We start from the raw sequence: 21729 nt of genomic DNA, 5'->3' as shown, positions 1-21729 counted from the left end.
TCCGATTAAACGAATCGTATGGCGCGGTTTTGAACGAACTCGAGTGTTTTAGAAAGGTTATTTTGTTGGGGGTCCCAAATAGAGCATGAGTATTCCAGTTTAGAGCAGATAAGAATTAAATACGCGGAAAGTTTTACTGCAGCCGGTGCTAGATGCAAGCTGCGTTTCAGAAAGCCAAGAACATGGTTAGCATTGTTTGTTATGTTAATAATGTGGGTGTTCCAAGAAAGATCCCGTGTTATGCTGATTCTTAAATGTTTATATGTGGATGCAATAGATATGGATTCACCGCAGATAGTGTGGTTTGGGGTAGGGTAAGACTGACGGCGATGAAATGAGATTATAGTTGTTTTATTAGCGTTTAAAGACATTAGCCAGTTAGTGCTCCACTTTTCCACAAGTTTTAGGTCACATTGCAGATGGTCAGCGCCTTTATTTTTAGTGATGCTCTGGTAAATGACGCAGTCGTCAGCGAATAAACGAACAGTAAAAGATAGATTATTTGGAAGATCATTATTATAGATTAAGAATAACAGAGGACCTAATATGGTACCTGGGGATGAACTGTTACTGGGGATGAACAAAGGGCGATTCCTAGTAGCTCCAGGACGAATGAAGCGGCTGGGCTAAAGCCAACAGGACGCTCAGTTGTGGATGTGTCGGGAAGCGACAGGAAAGTCAAATGTTGCAAGGAGATATATCACATAGCAACATGGAATGTAAGATCTATGACGCAAGGTAAACTGGATGTCGTCAAGCGAGAAATGGACAGATTGAACATTGATATTTGGGGTATCAGCGAGCTCAAGTGGACCGGAATGGGAGAATTTAATTGCGGCGACCACTATGTCTTTTATTGTGGGCACGAATCCAAGAGAAGGAATGGGGTCGCTCTTATAGTAAACAGAAGAATGGGCAAAGCAGTGCTAGGGTACAACCCCAAAAACGACCGAATGATTCCACTTCGGATCCAAGGCCACCCCTTCAACATAACAGTTATCCAAGTCTATGCACCAATCACTACTGCTGAAGAAGCTGACGTTGAGAGATTTTATGCGGACCTGCAATGCCTTTTAAACCGCACTCCATCATCAGACGTCCTGTTTTTCATAGGAGACTGGAATGCTAAGGTGGGGAGTGAAGAAATATCCTGAATTACAGGCAAGTTCGGTCTTGGTGAGCCAAATGAAGCTGGGCAGAGGCTAATAGAGTTTTGTCAAGAAAACAACCTGACCATAGCGAATACTCATTTTCAACAGCACAAGAGGCGCCTGTACGCATGGACTTCACCGGACAGTCTGTACAGGAATCAGATTGATTATATTCTTTGCCGGCAGAGATGGAGAAGCGCTATACAAGCAGTAAAAACAAGGCCTGGGGCCGATTGTGGCACCGATCATCAGCTTCTTGTTGCCAAATTTAAGCTTCGATTGAGGAAAATGCAGAAAACTAGAAGGCCTTTCAGGTATGATCTGGATCAAATTCCATCAGAATATGATGTGGAAGCGAGGAATCGATTTCAAGAATTAAATCTAGAAGACAGAGAGCCTGAAGAGATGTGGACTGATGTTCATGATATAATACAAGAAGTTGCTACTAAGGTAGTTCCAAAGCAAAAGAAATGCAAGAAAGCAAATTGGTTATCTGAAGAGGCTTTGCAAATAGCTGAGGAAAGGTATGGGGGAAAGAGAAAGATACAAGGTTCTCAATACGGATTTTCAGAAAATAGCAAAGAGAGATAAGAATGCCTTCCTGAATATACAGTGCCAAGCAGTTGAGGACAACAGCCAATTGAGTAACACAAGAGCTTTGTATAAGACAATCAAAGATATCAAAGGCAGCTTCTGTGCTAAGCTGGGCGTATTAAAGGACAAACGAGGCAGGGACCTCACTAAAGCCTCGGAGATAAAGAAGAGGTGAAAGGAATACACAGAAAAACTGTACAAGAAGGACCCGGATGTGCAAACCCAACATAAGACGGTTGTGATTACTGATCTCGAGCCGGGCATCCTGAAGAGTGAAGTTGAATGGGCCTTAGCCAGCCTTGCTAAGAAGAAAGCTAGCGGAATTGATGGCATTGCAGCCGAGTTGCTCCAAAACCTCAACCATGACGCTGTTAACGTTCTGTATACATTATATCAGCAAATTTGGACAACCCTGCAGTGGCCACAGGATTGGAGGAGGTCAGTTTACATCCCCATTCCAAAAAAAGGCAGTGCCAAAAATTGTTCCACTACCGCACGATCGCGCTTATTTCGCATGCTAGCAAGGTGATGTTGAAAATCCTCCAAGGTATGTGGATCGGGAGCTTCCGGACGTGCAAGCTGGGTTTCGCAAGGACAGAGGAACTAGAGACCAGATTGCCAACCTTCGCTGGATCATGGAAAAAGCAAGAGAGTTGCAGAAATCCATCTACTTCTGCTTTATTGATTATGCGAAAGCGTTTGACTGCGTAGATCACAGCAGATTGTGGCAAGCTCCCCAAGAAATGGGAGTTCCAATTCACCTCATCTGCCGGAACCTGTATGAAGGGCAAGAGGCCACAGTCAGAACTGGGCATGGTCTTACTGATCGGTTTCCGATTGAGAAAGGAGTGAGACAAGGCTGCATACTGTCACCCTACCTATCTAACCTGTATGCTGAGTGCATCATAAGGAAGGCTGGTCTGGACGAGTCTTCAGCTGGAGTGAAGATTGCTGGAAAGCGTATCAACAACCTTAGATATGCGGATGATACCACTTTAATGGCAGAAAGTGAAGTGGAACTCAAGAGACTTCTGACGCGCGTACGAGAAGAGAGTGAGAAGCTTGGGCTTAAACTGAACATTAAAAAGACAACGATCATGGCGTCTTGCCTAATCAAGTCCTGGAGCATCAAGGGACAAGAAGTAGAAGCTGCGACAGATTTTCTCTTCTTGGGCTCCAAGATTACCCCGGAAGGAGACTGCAGCCATGAAATTAGGAGACGCCTGCTTTTGGGAAAAAGAGCCATGGCTAGCCTTGACCGCCTAGTAAAGAGCAGAGACATTACACTGCCAACCAAGATCCGTATAACTCGTGCTATTGCATTTCCAGTTGTGATGTATGGATGCGAGAGTTGGACTGTGAAGAAGGTTGATCGCCAAAGAATTGACGCGTTCGGATTGTGGTGCTGGCGGAGACTCTTGAGAGTTCCTTGGACTGCCAGAAGACCGAATCAGTCGATATTGTCAACCAAAAACCCTGACTGCTCATTGGAGGGTCAAATTCTAAAGTTAAAGCTCAGCTACTTTGGTCATCTGATGAGAAGAGAGGAGTCGCTGGAAAAAGATTTGATGTTGGGAAAGGTTGAAGGTCACCGGAGAAGGGGTAGACAGCGAACGCGATGGTTAGATGGCATCCTCGAGGCGCTGCAGATGAAGTTATGTGATGTAGAAAGATAGTTAGAGACCGAAAAGCGTGGCGTGATATGGTCCGACATGGACGATGTGTTGTTGTTAGCCAATACAAACTGTTTGCGATTAGTAAGAAAGTTGCGAAGCCAATTAAATACCAGCGGGTTAAGGTTTAGGCGAGAAAGTTGGATTAAGAGGCATTGGTGGGCAACTTTGTCGAAAGCTTTTTCAAAATCTAAGAATCTATCGGTGTGTTGGTATCCATGCTAGAACTGATATCGTTAGTAAAGAGAGCTAGCTGGCTAGAGCAGGATAGGTTTTTCAGAAATCCATGTTGACAGGGGTGAAAAAAGTTCATGATGTGCGAGTAAATTACGTGCTCCATTAATTCAGAGGAAACGCTAGTCAGTGATATAGGTCGGTAATTCTTACTAGATGAGGGAGGGCCTTTTTTGTGTACGGGGATGATTTTTCCAACTTTCCAATCGCAAGGCACTGTACCAGTTTCTAGTGACTGCAGGAATATATGGCAAAGAAGGGTGGCTACAGTGTGTTTAATATTCCTGAGAACTTTTGAGTTAATTTCATCTATGCCAGCTGATGAAGTTAGTTTCAGGGAATCAATTAACGCTATAATTCCGTCAGCGTTAAAATGTATGTCCGGCATGGGGAAATGATCAAAACAAGAATAGTCAGGAATGTTGTCTTCAGGTTCATTTGTAAAATTAGATGAAAAAGCACAATTTAGTGTTTCGACCGTATCGCTATGTGGAATGGGCGAATTATGTACGTCGCATAGTAATATTGGCGAGGATGGTTAGGGATTAATCACCTTCCAAAATTGTCCGGGGTTATTATGAAGCATAGCAGGTAATGTGGATGCGAAAAAAGTTTTCTTAGCCTGCTTTGTGTGGAAAAGAAAGCTTTTTTCGGCAGCATGGTACTTTGCCCATGCTTGCGCATTGTTAGAGCGTTTCGCATTACGAAACAACCTTTTCTTTTTGTTGAGCAGCTTTTTTAGTGTTTGGTTGAACCATGGTGATGATGACCATATGGTGATGGTTTTGGTGGGGATGTGCGTGCAGATGAGTTCGCGCATTTTATCACTGAACAAAAACCAGTTAGATTAGACAGAGCGATTTAAAAAGTTTGAAAGAAAAGAGCTATTGAATTACGTAAGGCTGTTATTCATGGCATCATAGTCCCCTTTGTCGTAGAGTCAATATTTTCGTTGACGTGATAGTTTGCTGTGATAGGTGCCATAGATTATTGAATGGTCACTCAAGCCTGGTAAGTAAATGAGAGGTGAAATGTTCTCAGGATGGGTTGTAAGCACGAGGTCGAGAACGTTAGAAGAATGGCTGTCTTGCCTTCTCGAGTTGGTGACTAGCTTGCACAAGCCGAATGTGAGGCATGTATTCAGGAAATGACTTTCGGTGGTATGCTTACTTAGTGTCACTGCCAAGTCGCTCCATGATATGAAAGGGAAATTAAAGTCACCAAATATAAGCAAAGGTGCACGCGGATATGATATGGCTATAGATTGGAGTGCATTGTGAAACTGCATAACAAATGACAAGTCGGCGTCGGGTGGCCTGTAACACGAGCAGATGATAACGGGGGGGGGGTGGGGGGGTAAATGCTTTAGATGCGATGAACGTGAGTTCCAAACACGAGGTGACGTTTATAGGGTAGCAAAGTAAGCTTTGATGAGTGGCAATGAGAATGTCACCGCCACGCCTGTTCACGCAATTGTGACAAAAAATATCATAATTAGGGAAGGCAGCAGATAAATCAGAATTAGAAATGGATGAATGAAGCCAAGTTTCTGTTCGTACAACTATTTTACTTTTTGTGGTGTCAATAAGGCTGCGTAATGAATCTGATTTTGGCAAGATGCTTCTAATGTTTGTTTATATGAAAGGTACATGCTTAGAAACGGGTTTGGGGTGCGAGCTGGCCTGCAGTTATGGCTGATGTGGGACGGGACTATTAAGTGGGACTACAGTCTATGAAGAGTGGTCGAAAACGTATGTGACGTTATCCATGATAAGCTTGTTATAACGCAGTTTGTAAATTTTGTACTCAGATTTGGCAAATTCAAAAAGACGTTTGCGGAATAGCCGTGTTCTTGTTGAGTAATCTTCGAATATTGCATATGAAGTGCCCTTCAGGTTCTTTGCACGTGACATGATGGATTCTTTAGTTTTGAAATGAGTAAATTTTACAATAATTGATCGTTCTTTTTTATTTCGGTATTGTCCAAGCCTGTGTGCGCGTTCGATATCAGAAGGTTGGATGGTCATGTCAAGTTTTTCTTCGCGGAGTTTAATGACTTGTTTTTCAGATTCGTCCCATGTTTCCCGTGGTGTATCCTTTATGTTGAAGAACAGCTACATCCATCCCTGTGCTGTCGTCATGCTTCATATCATGAAGCAGTGCGATGCAGCTCCAAGTCACGCCGCGAATTAATGCACACGCCACACAAAGCTGTAATGCTTTGTTTCCACCAGTAACAATAGTTGCAAGAACTGCGGGTCAGAATATGGGAAGAAAGCAAATGGGACGATCGCCTCCAAAGGCACCCCACTCCCCCAATCTTTGCCCTGCATACAGCAGCAAACGCTGCACCTGCCCCATTTTCAGAGCGATCGCACACTGTTTGTAGGCCACCTCAATGACAATGAGTGTACAGTCATTTCTGCCCCCACAAATGGCAACTATGAACAAATAGCCACACTAGTGCGCCCAGTCAGTCAAATGGAGTCATTTAATAAAAGATGGTACTTTTTACAACAGCGAAGTTGTGACAGTGATACCCGCAGTTGTCGATATCACACTGAAAAAAATTTGCTTTCGGCCAAAAAACGACTTCCACAGTATTGATAGCACCTATTTTAGCCAGAAATATCAAACTTTTGAACTCCACAGAGCCCGAAATATCGGCCAAGAACATGTACACATTCCTATGGTGTGTGTGACAGTTAGAAAACAAAGTCTGAAAAGTCCGAATTATTGCAGTCTAAAAAATTGATCAGCTACAGCATCATTCATCGCTTGCACAATAAGGTTGAAATGGTACGTGAAAAAAAAAGCAGCGGAAAAGATGTGTTCACAAGGGATGCCGCTAGAAGCGTTGCCCTGTGTGCTTCTTTTCTTGTGAACGTGCCTTTTCTGTTGATTTCTTTCACGTATCATGCACCCAACTCGTCCAACAAGCCATGCTTCTTCAATACTAACGTTAATGTCCTTTGTTAATTTGGAGTACAGTCGATCGCAGATATGTATATCAGACTGGAAGGGGATAGCTAAAAATTCGAAATATCAATTATTCAATATTAAAACATCATGCCATCGGATGATCTTCACTCCAGACATATGAATAGCAGTGTACATATGCTAGTGGCACGTTCCCTAAAGCGGCATACTGCCACCGACCTATTGGCAGCACACCGCAGCAATCTGGATGTGCACGCACCTGCTGGCCGAGCATCACCTTAATCCAGGTGTCAAAAAGAGGGCCCAGTGAATGCACCTCCATGTGCCACTCCATGGGCATGAACATGTGCTTCAAATATTTGGTGCAAACAGATCGAGGCACAGGACCTTGCGCTGCTCGCATCTCACGTGTCGCACCACAGGCAGAAACGCCATTGCGGTTGGGGCTGACATCAACCTGTTGTGCATGGTACTTTGTAAAAATCTGCCACTGATCACAAGAGGTCTAATTTTGTTACTGGTATACTATAAACGCTATAAAGGAGCGAGCATAGGGTACAGTTGATTTTTGTTTGTCTCCTGCAGCAGTGAAGCAGGCCATGCGACAATTGCCGCAAGCCTACGATCAGCAAGGTTGGTTTCACCATACAACCAGTGCACCCAAGTTTGATTTCGTTGCATCACAGCAGTATTGCATTGAAAAGAACCTGCCACATAAAAGAGCACTTCACAGCATTCGTGATGCCAGCAAATGCCCGAGGCTGTGCTGCCGACCCAGCTCCATGTGCGAAAATGATTAAGGCCATACCACTAAATGAAGCACCTCTTGCAGGGGAATGCTGTGCAGTTGATATATTGAATGTTCCCCTGAATGGAGTTCAATAAATGCGAACAGCATTCCTCTACATTTTTGCATAGGGTTTTCAAAGGGATGGAGGGTAGCCATTTGGGTTAGTTGGCCTAGACAGTTCATTGCTATACTCTAGCAGCTCGCACAAAACAAAAACACAGCAGTCAGCAGTTGTACAGTCCTCCTCATGTGTTTTTGTTTTGTACATGCTGCATTAAAGTACAGCAATTTTAGGGGGTATTCTGAGAGTTCAATACAAGCGATAATTCACTATATCCAGAATCGACTGTATCTATTCTCGAGAAAGATCCTGAATCCTTCAACCTTCCCTCTTACAGCAAACCTGTTTATGTTCATTACTCCATTCACCATTCAACATTCAGTTTAGATCCAGACCACACCAAACTGGTCGCTCATTTTGCCTCTCCACCTCCTGTAAAGCAATGCATTGTGTATGCACACACAATACCAAGTGTGTTTTATTTCAAGCACAAAATGCTTTTAACTTCTGCTGTCAGAACGCTGTGATTGACCTTGGTGGACACAAGAACCGAGACAAACTTTGGAGGAACTCTCTTGACTACCCCAGCTATGTGCCCACCTGGAATATGCGATGCACCCCTTGGAGGAGAGCCTGGTACACGTGGTCCTGGATGTCATCTGACAGGTGCTCCACGTACAGCTGGTTGTTGCGCGTTTTCTGCTGCGTTGGCAGCCCAATAGTCTGCACATGAAGAGACTCCGACTCACATGGATGGCTCCACATGTCACAGGCACACACATGCTGAACTAGAACAACAGAGTCAACAGCACAGAGGATAAACATAAATACCACCTCCAAAACTAGCAAATACTTGTCACCACAGGGATGCTGCACCAAAGTACACTGTCACCTATACAACTCAGCTCCTTCCTTCTTCAATTACAGGTTGCCATAGCCAACCACATACATCGCTGCACTCCATCATTGTGAGCTCCCTCGCAAGACAAACTTGGCAAAGTCCAGGTTTACTGAGGCATCATCAATGCATAGAAATCTGCCCTTTTCTGCGTGAAGAGCTTTCCGCAAAAGCCTCACCCTTCTGTTCGTGCCTCTACTAAAAATCTTCACTCAGTGAAGTGGGAGCCCATACAGATACCCTCAAACATAATGGGTGCTGCTACACATGCCCCTCACTCTGACTAAGTGCACACACACCAAAGATGCTGACCAAGAGCTTACCCCTTGAGCAACGCTACCCCGAGTGATGCATGCAGTCATTTATTGCACTACATACGGTCTAACGCCCGTACCACATAAAGGGAAAGATAAATACAAGGATTGCCGATTTCATCTCGCCATCAACAAAGAGACCAAAAAGAAAAAAAGAGAAATTTCTTCAGAAGACAAGGCCCGCTGTGGTGGTGCAGTGGTTAAGATGCCCGACTACTGTCCTGGAGTTTCCGGGTTCGATCCAGACTGCCGGCGGCTGCGTTTCGATGGCGGCGAAACGGAGAGCTGTCTGTGTGCTGTGCGATTTCAGTGCAGGTTAAGGATCCCCAGGTGGTTGAAATTACTCCGTAGCCTTTCACTAAGGCTACTCTTTCTCCCTTTCCCTTTTCTCTCATACCTTCTTCCCTTCCCTTATGGCACAGTTCAGGTGTCCACAGAGACAAGTGTGACAGATAATGCGCCTTTCCCTTCCTCTGAGCCTATTATTAATTATTATTATTATTATTATTATTATTATTATTATTATTATTATTATTATTATTATTGTTATTATTATTATTATTATTATTATTCAGCAGACAAAGCTACAAAAGTGCCATCTCTCCATCCTCTGCTTCATTATTCGCATAAAACGGGGCCATATTTCATAAGGATCTATTTCACTTGGCCGGAAGCCAGCATGACAGCAGCAATAGACAAAACCAGCGCACAGCGAGTCACAGAAATCCCAACATGGCAGTCTCGTCGCAGGCAACAGCCATTGCCGCATGCACCAGCTAACCACCGGCTAACGCTGAGGTCTTGTCGTCAATGGTCACCCCAGCAACTAATGATGGTGGAGGACTAAATGGATTCATAATGAAGAATGCAAGACAAATCCTTGCAGAATACAGCACCCCTCCCCACAAGCACTCATATGCTAGGCCTATGAGACAGTGGAAGCGGGCAACATACCATGACCATCCAGAAGTTTTCCTCGGGCTGCAGGAAGAACTGGCGCGTCTTTTGGGTGTGCAGCACCTCACAAGGCTTGGAAGGGGAGAACGTCCTGTGGTTGGACACAGGCATGTCACACGGGTGTCCTCACTTAAAGGAGCCCAACTGATCAAGTGGTGGGATGCTTGTCTCCCAACCACAGTCAAAACAGCACCTGGTGTAGTGTGCAACAGCTATATGTCCCTCACCAGAACCCTGTCAGAGGCAGCACCACTAAGTTCAGGCTTGGTCACCTCGTACATCCTGAACACCCTCCCCCATGCACACCATCATGGCAAGCTAGGTCAGCAGAGGACTCAAGACAGCACTCGCATGACTCCACAGTGGGTTTGCTTTACTGTCTCTGCAGCAGGAGAAGAAAGCGAGGCCTAAAAATTAGCATGCAAAAGACTAAGGTAACATTCAATAGCCTCGGAAAGAAACAGCAGTTTACAATAGGTAGCGAAGCACTGGAAGTTGTAGGTGAATATGTCTACTTAGGACAGGTAGTAACTGCAGATCCAAACCAAGAAAGGGAAATAATTGAGAGAATAAGATTGGAATGGGGCTTATTTGGTAAGTACTTGCAGATAATGACTATCAGCTTACCAGTATCGCTCAAGAAGCAAGTATATAACGGTTGCATCTTACCTGTACACACCTACGGGGCTAAAACATGGAGGCCAACAAAAAGGATTATACTTAAGCTATGGACAACGCAGAGAGATATGGAACGAAAAATGGTAGGGGTAACATTATGAGATATGAAGCCTGCGGTCAGAGAAATAGCTCGAGCTGACATTCTAGTAGAAATCAAGAGGGCACGGCATGTAGAATGAAGACATGATAACCAATGGTCGTTTAGGGTAACAAATTCGATTCGAAATTCGAAATTTAGGTGGGCAGATGAGGTTAAGTAGCTCGCAGGGGTCAAGTGGCAGCTCTCGGTAGCTAAATATGTGCAGAAAGACTTCTTATTGTGTCTCAAAAAACAGAATGATAATTGTGCCTTGGTGTACCAAAAGTGGGGCTGAACCACATCCTATAACTCTTCGAAATGGTTTCTCTGAATCATTCTGGTCCAGGCTCAGTTTCCAGAAGGGGGAAACATATATGGGTTCAGTGTGGTTCCAGCTATGTGCAGAAATATGAGCTTAGTAGTGTAGACTGTTGGGCCAGTTGGTGAATCGACATAATGAAGAAACTTTGCGCAAAACAAAACGGGACAGTAGAGGAACACATGCACATGAGCACAAACTTGCAGCTACTATATTTTTGGAAAACAAAACACCGCCTCAAGGAGAAAATAAACACATATGTACGGAAAGCATAGCCACACGTGAAGAAATTGTGTTATTTCTGCTGATGGGTTTCTGCGCTGGAAAGCTGTATACCTTGACTGCCTGCCTACCATTTTGACATGCTTTGTTATATCTTAAAATAACGGCTTGAGGGGCTAGTTGGTGCATCATCGTATTCAGATATGTGGCGCAAACAAACACAAACACAGGAAAAGATACACAACACACGCGCACACTACCAACTGTAAGAAGAACCGGAAACACTTCCTCTTCTACACTCAGGCACGTCTCAACTTCCTCTTCTTTGCCAAGATAAGATAAGGGATAAGATGGCACGCGAAATTTTAGAGGCGTATTGGATACAGAAGAAAGATGAGAGATGCATTAGTGAAGCTTCGTTGAGTTTACATAGAAAAGAATTTAATTTTATTGAGCAATCCTCTTGAGTTATGCAAAGAACGAGATTATTATCGGGCCTCAAGCTGTTATTCTTGGCCTAAAGTTGTTATTCTTGGACTCATCTTACGTTTTTGGGGCCATGGGAGTTTACAGAATTTTTTCCCCTCATGTACATGGGCCTCGTGGCTTCTTAGATGTTGGCAAGATAAAGTTTCTCAGTACATAGGGACTACTTAAGTTATGGGGTGTAGATGGACATGTCCTACTGTATTTGTGTGGTGGTGTTTTTAGTGTATGACTTGTGACTATGTGGTGATATTTGCCTGTCCAGCGTGGTAGGAGTTACTGGGCAATGCAGAGGTGTGGATGTACAAGACAGTATAGAATTTGTGACTGTGATGTTTTTGGGCTGAAAGGAAGAAAGTGTCACTATCCCCTTGGTAAAGAAGAGGAAGAAGAGATTGGTCACCGCCATGTTTGGACAAGGTTATGGTCTGCGAGGAAGAGAGTGCCATTTTCCCCTTGGCAAAGAAGAGGAAGATGAGAAGAAGAGGAAGTTGAGACATGCCTGAGTGTAGAAGAGGAAGTGTTTCCGGTTCTTCTTACAGTTGGTAGTGAGCGCGTGTGTTGTGTATCTTTTCCTGTGTTTGTGTTTGTTTGCGCCACATATCTGAATATGATGTTATATCTTAGTCCATCGATTCCTAAACATGTGCCTTTGCTTTCTGTATGAATGCACTTAGCTTTTTCTTAAGGCAGCGTTTTGTTTTCAGAAAATATCGTTAAAAGTTTGCGCTCATGTGTATGCGTTTCTTCCTAGCGTCCCATTTTGTTTTGCACAAAAGTTCCTCAATATATCGGCTCAGTTCTAGTTTGACACTTTGATTCTGCGATGCTGATGTCACTTATACAGAATTCCTATAGTACGGAAATCTAAGCACCAAAGGCTACTCAACTGAGCCTGATCCTCTTGTGTTTAATGCAAATGCAAGGCTGTGCCCATTCCACCTGTCAAGATCAAGGTGTTTAATTAAATTAAACTGGGCCAAATTTGGCACTGCACCACATATTGTGCGTCAGTGGCAATTACATGTTAAATGTCCAAGGTCATGGTCACAGCTCAGACACAGTCACAGCTGGGCCCTGAACTTCATGCTTTACCCTTTCAGTCCTGCAATCTTAATCTTGGTTGCATATTTCCCCATTCCCTTTCTCTGTGCTTCCTTTTATTGTCTAAGGTCCAGTAACTAGCCAGGCAGCAAAAATTCATTTCTGCTGTGCAAGTATTTATGGGTTTAGAGGTTTGATGTCAAAATAGGACAACAGGGCTCAGTGGGTATGAAATGCGAATGAGAGCACTTTGGTTACCGCAGTTCACAACTAAGAAGTGAATGAAAAAGTACCCCTTTTTGCAATGTGGAGGACTCTAAAGCGGCTTTTTTAGTTTTTAAAAGATGTACAAAATTTGTATTTTCTCATGGAGTACACCATACGCTTGCCACAAAAGATTTCCTTCTATCCTGTTCATCACGCATTGTTTCTTCTTGTTTTTGTCATAGACAGGTTTCAGCTAATTCACATCAATGACACAACCATTCAAAACTTGCATGCTTATCTGGAAGACAGAAGTGAACAGCATGCAATACATGAGGACACAAGGAACAACGAGACACACATCAAGACACCTTTTTGTGTGTCCTCATCAACTGTTCATTCCTGTCATGCTATATCAGCACGTTCAATCTGCCATGTTAATTTTCTGAAAAGCTGCAGTGCCAACAACTTTTTCCCAGACCTCTCTTACCCTATTCTGTCCAGCCTTACAAAGCACCTTGGTGACAATCAGCATGGAGCTCAGCACATCAAGTGCTCAGCAGGCCCGACGAGCAGTGCATCTAGCTTGTACCTGTTTTCAAGTCAGGGTTTTACAACACAGGAGCTTGTAAAGTTGAGAACAAGCCCATTATCTCGACCAAATGCAAATGCTATACTGTACAGCCAAAAAGAAATTCCACCTCATCCACAGCCTCATGCAGCATAGTTATCTGCTGTTCAGGAAAAAATGAGATGAGCATATCACATTAGCAGTCACAAGAAAAAGTAGCCAAGCATGCTGTACTGCTCCCAGTATCACAGATGTGCCACTTGTGCTAAATAAACTGCTTTAGTGAATGACAGAGAAAACAGTAAAAGAAGGGATAAAAGCACAGTGCTGGGGTACTATTTTCATTCCGCATTCGCTGCTCCTTGACTCTGTATTGTCACTGCCTGGTTTGTGCCCAACATTAGTCTTCTGTGAGAACCAAAACTTTCTTTTTAGTTATCAAAAAAGATAAATTATGTGTTACAAGGAATATTCATGTCAGCAGTCCAACCAACCCATAACTGATCAGTATAGGTGCAGCTGCAAAAAAGTGAGCGGATGTTCCTCCAAAACATTTACTCGTCATCATTCAATGGCTGACATTGAACCACTGAGCCCTGCAAAATAAAATGCGGCAAAAACGCCACACAGCGAAGTCTCTACATGCTCAATCACGCTTACAAGAAAGGCATTTCACGAAATAACTGAAAATCTTGGACAAAAAAATGTAATGGCTAGTGAAATATAAACATACAAATTTTTGATACTTTGGCTTGTTTAGCTGCTGCTGCTTCTCCCTTACAGCTCAGTACAAATGTGAGCACAGGGAGGCCGATAGCAACAGGCATCGCACATGTGGTATGCCAAAAAAATATCAAATGCTTTTTCTTTTGTTACTGAGGCACTAGCAGAAACGCTTTGTTCTAGTATCAACTGATGCCACCGAAAGGATCAAAGAGGACCACTGCTACTGTGCTACCACTTTGTTAGCCAGCGATGGAAACTGCTGCTTCCGTCTGCTGCCCTAGCAATGCGATAACATGACAGGAAAGGAGTGACGTTCATCACAATCACTCACTGGGTAAAATTTACGAGTGCCTCGCAAATGCCGACATTCCGCAGTTTCACATCTTGTTCGGCGTCTTCCGGAAAGTAATAAATTATCTTCTTGTGCTCCTGCAAAAGAAATATATAAATGTCAGTTTCTCTTTTCCGAGGAAAGGATGACCACAGTGCAAAATATGAAGGAGCACAGAACAAGGGTAAAGAGGGGACGCCTCAGTTCACAGGTCCAGCCAACATTTCAACAAGTGGACTCGTCTTCGTCTGGGCACAGACAAAAGCAAGTCCACTTGTCGAAATGTTGGCTCGACCGACGAACTGAGGCGTCCACCCTTTACCCTTGTTCTGTGCTCCTTCATACCGTGTAAGCCGTCTTCTTCCTCTCGTTCTACACAGTGCAAAATGTAGCACATGCAAGACATGAGCTCCTAATGTATTGAGCACTTGCAATAAAATAACTTTTCAACCTTATACTGCTAACTAGAAAACGCCAGCTGCAATATAAGCTAGCTATGACTCAGTATACTTCCCAATGTTATCTTGCAAGTAAATAAACAGACTGCTGTGCGCAGGAGTGTAGTGAAACAAGCTACCTCTGCTTCCCAACGGAACCAGGAGATCTCCCATGACAAAACTAACGAGTCCTCACGGTTTAAAATGTCCGCGGGCGAGCACGTTTTAATTGCCCGCCCGTTCGCAAGCCTACAGCTCGAATATGGGTGGATAAGCGGGCGAGTTGATTTGCGATCACTACAGCTGAAGCTAGTGAAAAAGGCTCGATCGGGCCAAGGCTGAGAGAGAATGAGCCGAACCTGACGGCAGCTCGGTACGATCAAGTCGGGCTCCGTCAGGCTCTGTCAGGCATCCCTTCACCTTTCCGGCTCGAAATCAGAGCACAGTGTGGCCCTGACAGCCTCGCCACGCGGGGGGCATGCACAACGAGCAGTGTTGACACATGCCGGGTGCCAAGACAAGAACGCGACGCGCCAGTGAAGGCCGCCAGCAACTACCTCATCTTCCCGCTTGCCGTACGTGGGGTTGTAGACGAAGAAGTTTTGGAGGTAGACCTGCGTCTTGGCTGCCATGCCGAGGGAGCACCTTCGGTGCAGCGATAAGCACCTCCGGGTTGTGACATTTAATCAGAGTTTCGTTACTGGCCCTTCGAGCGCGCAGTGGCTCATCCTCGACGATTACTGCACGGAAGCTGCCATGTTGGCCGCTAACTGCAACCAAGACGAGCCGAGACAGATCACCCTGAGTACAGTTTTCAGCAGCCGCTCCAGTTTATTACAATTTATCAGAACAAGTTTAGACTGTTTATTAAAGCAAGATAAGTTTTTACTATTTGTTTTTTTACCAGCAAAACTTTCAAGTTTGTGACGTACTACTAGCTACTAGAGAACGCATACTAACCATGGTAGAAGTACTAACACCTTATTTGTTATATATCCACACACTACTTCGCTACTTCTATTTCCTTTACGCCATTTCCTCTACGTATAGCTGGTGTTGTGTCGTGTTTCGGGCTGTTCACTGGAGCGGTCAGCTGCGCATCGTGGTTGTCTTGTTATTCCTACGGCGGTCATCGTTCGGTGCGTGAAACTGAATTTCGCGTCGTGTGCTTCGGGGCTGCGTCGTCTAACCTTAGAATCAGCATGGCACAAGTGGAGCGTGCCTCGGAGATTATCCTGCTTGCCGGGAATTCTCACGTGGACTTGGCACAGAAGATTGCGGAGTAAGTTTCTCTCCGGACGACGCTGATGTTTTTTCCCCCGCCGATATTTCCTGCTGAACCCTCTTGCAATTTATTCGTCTCAGTAGCGCTGAATTGTCTGGACATTTTTCCTGACTTCTCGTCTTTGGGTCCTTCGGAAGGTCAGACGCGAGGCGATAAAGGCGCATGTCGCGCCGGTGTGTCTCAGAAGACGACGCTGTTGATAAGGCGCTTATCGATCGTCTGGCGGTGCGCGGTGTTTATCGCTTTGCGCGATTACCCTCTGTTGTTCTTGTGCCTTCTTCTTGTAACCAGTTGTTCAACCTAATTGTAATTGTTACTCCGGTTTGAACATTCGTTCTTTCGGAGCAGCGCGCTTGGAAGGAGCGCTTGCGGCATGCGAGGTTGCCTTTGAAGTGCAACTCGTCGAGTGACACAACCAAGTCAGCAGCGTACTGTACTGCAAGTCCCTCCAGTATGAAAAAGAACAGTCAGTTTGTCAAAAATAGCAATAACGTATTTTTGCTGCTTCTGAGGTATTGTTGAAAACCACCTTTTAGGTATTATAAGCAAAACTAGCTAGAGAACGAGCTTGAATGTGCTTGTCATACGTTATTAGGGGATTTTAACCAACACTGTGCTCATACAACGATGGAAGGCTCGTACTTTGTTCCATTTCGTACTGGAAGTACCCACATTTTTCCTTTAAAAAAAAAAAAAAAAAAAAAAAAAAGCTATCTTAAATGGCAAGTGGACTGTGGGTTTGCAAACAACAGAAATGTAATGGCATTAAAGCAAAGGAAATAATTGCACATCAGCACTCAAAATGCCATATTCATGAGAGCACTTTTTTCCTAAAAAGGATCTGAACATCTGTTGCGTTGGGTAAAATATTCAGAAGCAGCAAAAAATGGACATAAAGTTGAACTGAATGAATAACTCAAAACAAAACACTGGAATGCTTTATTTGCATACCTGGCAACCATAGCCCTTGGCTCCGACTTATTCAAATCCATCGTCATTTTCACTTTATATGTCACATTTGTCGTGGCACTATCTCCCGGAATAATATGAAATTGCATTGGCACAGTGCATTGATGGATCATCCATGCCATGCAGTGGCTTGTCCACTGACACATCATATTTGCTGCTGTTCATGCTGCCACCTCCATATAGCACACACATTGTTAACCCAAGTGCCTACTGGCAGCACAGTTTCCACATATTCAACAACTTTTACCGCACGCACATTCAAGTTGTGCATGTCATAATGCTGTCCAAAAAAAAGTGCTGTTGGAGTTCACTCTAACATATATCATAACATTAAGCATGAAGCCCACCTGCAACATGTTGGTGTCACGGCTCTTGAGCAGAGAAGTCCTTTCTGACCAGGCGTGGGTTCTGTTGATTCTTGGATTTCATGCAAGACATTCCTCTTGGCTGTTTGTCCTGTAGAGTGGAGTGTGTTTTACAGACTTTGTACTGCACAGTTGTTTTGATGTTTTACTAATGGTGCCAACTAGCACTTGCTGTCGTCATCAGCTGACCGCACACAAAGAACAAATGGGGTGTTCTTATTATGTGACAGGGAAAATTGCAGTCTTTGAGCCAAAATTGGGGAGGTGGACATTATGCAAGCATGTTCAATGTGCAAGTGAACAAGGTAATTGCACAGTCAGTAACTCACTTGAGCGGTGCTGTATGGAGGAGGTAAAGTGACACTCTGAAGAAGACACTGACTTTAGATGACACTTGCACTGTAGTGCAGGCACAGTGCTCGAGCACTCTGGACAAGTGCGACCGACTCTGCACAAGCTGTATTGCAGCTGTAGCGCTTAACAGTTTTTATCGGAGGGTTTTAATTTTAGTCCACCATTCATAAAGAACTTGGAAAGGCACCAAACATCTTACACTGTTAACTACAAATCCATTCAGTTGCATATCATTAATGTGAAACAAGCAGGTAAACTGAAAAGCATTCTCTTGTTTAGGTAGAGCTGTGCCTCTTGAGAATAAATTAACGTGCACGTCTTCACCCGTCACTTGAATGATGGTGGCATTATGATATGATCTTTTTTAAATGCATGGTCATTGTTCTTATTTAATTGGCAGTACTTAAGATGGTCAGAGAAAAGTGTACAGAAAGCCAGCCTGAAAATAACATGATTTGGCTGTTTTATAATGCTAACGTGAATGGGATAGACACCATCCTTTTGTAGTGAGAAAGAAAAAAGGAGTGTGGCAGCTAAAGCACAGCCTTGTCCTGGTCAGTGTTATGCAGGTTGGCGTGCACAAACCTGCACAACACATAGTCATTGAGCATGTGTGTAGAAGACTGTTCATGACAACCACATTATCCAGGAGCTATGTACAAGATCCCTTGCAAAATTTTTAATGCATTGCAGACTGGTGAACTGCTGTGTGGGCTTCTCATTTTTTATCATTTATTATTGCTTCTATTCTGATGTATAATGTGGATTAGGTCTCGTCATTGTAGCAAAATGTGGGGTACAAGTTTTAAAAATTAGTTCTTTTACGTGCGGCTGTTGAACATTGTCAGTGGACCTTGCTTCCGATGGTCCCGGTGTAACCTGAATTCTGTGGAGTTTCGAAGACAGAGCACAATTTATCTTAGTGTCACCATGAAAAAAGCCTGGAAAGAAAAATTGGCGGGGTCACTTAAGCTTCACTTTACGATGTGGCTGTGTTAACGCCTTCTGTCTGCGGCTTCCCCCGCGGGTCCTCGGTCGTGCACATGCGCTTGTTTGATCCCTTCATAGGCCACATGACGTAAATATAAAGCCCTGCTTTAACCAGGCTGTACATGCATGGCCTCAGAATGCAGGGTTCCTGGTGGGTTTGGTCACACTTAGCCTCCCAACAGGATTGGGAACCCTGAGTTGCCTGCCTTTGCCAGATTGGCAAAGTCACACCTCCACATCACATCGCGCTACTGCCACCTGCCAATCATGCCCATCATTTTTTTTGCTCACAATGCAGTGCCAGATTATTCTGGAGAATGGGGTCTCTAATGCTGTCGGTTTAAAAGCTCCATGACTGTGCCAAGTTTGTTTTCTTCTCCTACAGATACAATTTTAAAAAATGGAGAGCACAGCAGAACCTTCACTGGAGCAATGTGAAAGCGTAATCAACGTCTTTATTATTTTATTTATCTTTATTGCCTAATTTCTAGGTTTTTTATTAAAAATGTAATTCTTTTTTTTTTTTTTTATTTCTCTCAACTCCCTCCAGCGTCCTTAAGCTAGAGAAGAATTATGGACACATTCGCAGGAAGTTGGCATAGAGTTGTGGCTAGTATTCTCAACTGGGGCACAGAAGGACAGTGGTTCAAGTCCTGGCATGGACACAATTCTTTTTTCTTATTAGTAATTAATGAGGACACTCTGTTGTGACATGGTGGGATGACGCCACTCGTGAGACAAGAAATGCTTTTGTATTGAAATAATTTTAACTGCCGCATTCCCTCATGACGTTTCAAAGCTGCACTTGATCTATGGGAGCTGCTACAGTGGAATGCTGTGGACTCTTTTGACCACTTTATATGTGGGCCACAGATAAGTACACGGACGTTCTTGCATTTTGGCTCCTTCAAAATGTTGTCGGGTTCAATCCTGTGTCGTCCCTGGCGTTGGCAGCCAGAGGATCACGCCCCAGATGTGTTGACTACATTTTAATGGAAAAAGCAACAAAAGAACAGTGTTGCCAGAAGGCACACTTTTATCGCTGATACGCTAGCAGACCATGAAATTATGGTGCAATCTTGACGCTGACCTCACTGGGGCGGTGCAGTGGTTACGGCGCTCGACTACTGTGCCCAAGGATGCGGGATCGAATCCCCGCCTCAGCGGCTGCTTTTTGATGGAGGCGAAAAGCTAGGCACCCGTGTGCTGTTCGATGTCAGTACACATAACCCCAGGTGGTTGAAATTTCCGGAGGTCTCCACTACGCCATCTCTCCTAGCCTGAGTCGCTTTGGGACATTAAACCTCTAAACCAAACCAGTCTTGACGCTGGTACATTTTCTCTGTGTTTGCCCTCAGGTTTTTATATCCAGACAGCCAAGAGTGTAGCTGACTGTTTTCACACCTCACCGGTTCAAATGGGCTGTTGAACGTGCTTGCAGCAGTGTGTGTGCTTGTTAATACTGTAATTGAGGCAGCTGTGTGAATGGGATAGTATGGTCACTTCAATGTTATCCTCAAGCATGTGCTCCAAGCAACTGTGTTATCTAAATTGTTTTCTGTGCCTTTGAGATCACTAGACGTGGTCATAATTGTCATCAAAACTCTGTTGCTGGGGGAGATTTGAAATGAGGTACTACTTTAAGTAATACATCATTTATATAAGGCACAAGGGGGGGGTCCTTGGATTGAGCACTGCAGCAACGTGGAAGGGACTGCGACATAGCTTGAGTGGGAAATGCTTTGAATCCATCAACGGCTGCTGATTGAGATATTTGCATATCCATTTTATTGTGTTTTCATTCAGCCTATGTGCCTGAAGACATGCGCACTGCTATCATAAGCCCCACAGAAGGCCGGGCTCCATGTTGTGTCGATTGGAAGTCTGTTCTGAAAAAAAAATTTGAGAGTGCTCGCGTTGTCATGTAACTTGTAAGATAGTATCACATTTGGGTGGTGACGAGCTTTCACCTGCGTGAAATAATTATGAACCAGTTTTGTTTATAATGCTGCTTGCCAGCAGCAGTGTGACGTTCAGTAGCTAATTATTTCTATTTGAATTTCTTTTTGATACTGTTTCGGTTTCATCAGCTAGCAATGTATGTGACATTGCATTCATATTTAGGTCACGCGAGACAGTAGAAAACAGCCTTTCAAGCCCTCATGGGGTGTTTGTTGCCATTCCGGCCCTTGTAAGCATATTAAAATTACATATCAGCAATTGCATTAGTTGTCTTATGACTGATTTGATCAAAATATCAGCCACACATCACAGCATATGTAGCTGATGAAACCGAAGCAGCACCAAGGAAGAAATTCAGTTTTAAATTGTAACGTGGTTGCAGAAGAGTGCCTCATATTCAGATGTGTAACGCATAATTTGAAATTAGAAAACTCCAGCCAAAACTTTGTGTCTGTTCTTAGAAGAGCAGAAAATTGGGAAAAGTAGGTTGAGACGCATGGCTGAAAAAACGCGAGAAAAACGAAACAGTGCATACCATCGTTTGAGACAACTATCTTTCTTTTCAGGCATCATGACCAACATGTTCGAGTGCTCATGAAGCTTTTTATGTGCGTCTGAGAAGGGGAAATTGCATCAGTCAAACTTCCATCTGTGGGGCTGATAGGGAACTTGAAATTTTAATTTACATCGTTAGCCTGGGTTTCAAAGATAATGTGTTGTACTTTTGGTTCTTTGTGGGGGTGTCAGATGAAGGTTGCTGCTTTTGTTTGTTTGTTTTGGTTTTTGTTCCATTTGCGATTTTTACTTACTCGTGTGCCTTTCTCGAATAAACTTCAGTTAGAGTTACCTGCCTGTGACGATCTGTTCTTCGTCCTCGTGTCACTTTCACATGTTTTTCAGCCATGCAGCAACTTTTGCTCTAATGGCATTGGTTCAGACAGTGCCAAGTTCACTCATGGGGCTACTGTTATTGTTTGTTCAAAATGCATTTCACTGACACTCGACTCTACCCCTCTCTGGCAGCCGCCTGGGAATCCGGGTCGGGAACTGCACCGTCGTCCACTCGGCCAACCGAGGTGAGCCCCATTCCAAGGA

General features: G+C 44.0%; 2 protein-coding genes across 7 annotated transcripts in view; one reads left to right on the top strand and one right to left on the bottom strand.

Annotated features, from left to right (window-relative positions):
• The window catches only part of Ccz1 (vacuolar fusion protein CCZ1), a 107745-nt gene extending 92248 nt beyond the window's left edge, over nucleotides 1–15497 (bottom strand). For 2 of the 5 annotated variants that reach the window (XM_084603543.1, XM_084603544.1), the window contains exons 1-4: nucleotides 15267–15496; nucleotides 14273–14370; nucleotides 9610–9703; nucleotides 8044–8166 (exon numbers count right to left, since the gene is read on the bottom strand). In XM_084603543.1, coding sequence (XP_084459669.1) covers nucleotides 8044–8166; nucleotides 9610–9703; nucleotides 14273–14370; nucleotides 15267–15341 — 390 coding nt within the window. In that variant the 5' untranslated portion in view covers nucleotides 15342–15496. Of the gene's footprint in view, nucleotides 1–8043; nucleotides 8167–9609; nucleotides 9704–14272; nucleotides 14371–15068; nucleotides 15153–15266 lie in introns of those variants that run through there. The other 3 variants (XM_084603542.1, XM_084603546.1, XM_084603545.1) reach the window with 3 other exon arrangements.
• Nucleotides 15498–15744: 247 nt separating this feature from the next.
• The window catches only part of LOC146187826 (phosphoribosyl pyrophosphate synthase-associated protein 2), a 61010-nt gene continuing 55025 nt past the window's right edge, over nucleotides 15745–21729 (top strand). For both annotated transcript variants that reach the window (XM_084603541.1, XM_084603540.1), the window contains exons 1-2: nucleotides 15745–15991; nucleotides 21658–21710. In XM_084603541.1, coding sequence (XP_084459667.1) covers nucleotides 15912–15991; nucleotides 21658–21710 — 133 coding nt within the window. In that variant the 5' untranslated portion in view covers nucleotides 15745–15911. The remainder of the gene's footprint in view (nucleotides 15992–21657; nucleotides 21711–21729) is intronic.

Source organism: Amblyomma maculatum, chromosome 5 (genome assembly GCF_055883805.1).
Source record: "Amblyomma maculatum isolate TAMU_Amacu chromosome 5, ASM5588380v1, whole genome shotgun sequence".
NCBI classification, from domain to species: Eukaryota; Metazoa; Arthropoda; class Arachnida; order Ixodida; family Ixodidae; genus Amblyomma; species Amblyomma maculatum.
This window is presented reverse-complemented; position numbering and strand designations above follow the sequence as displayed.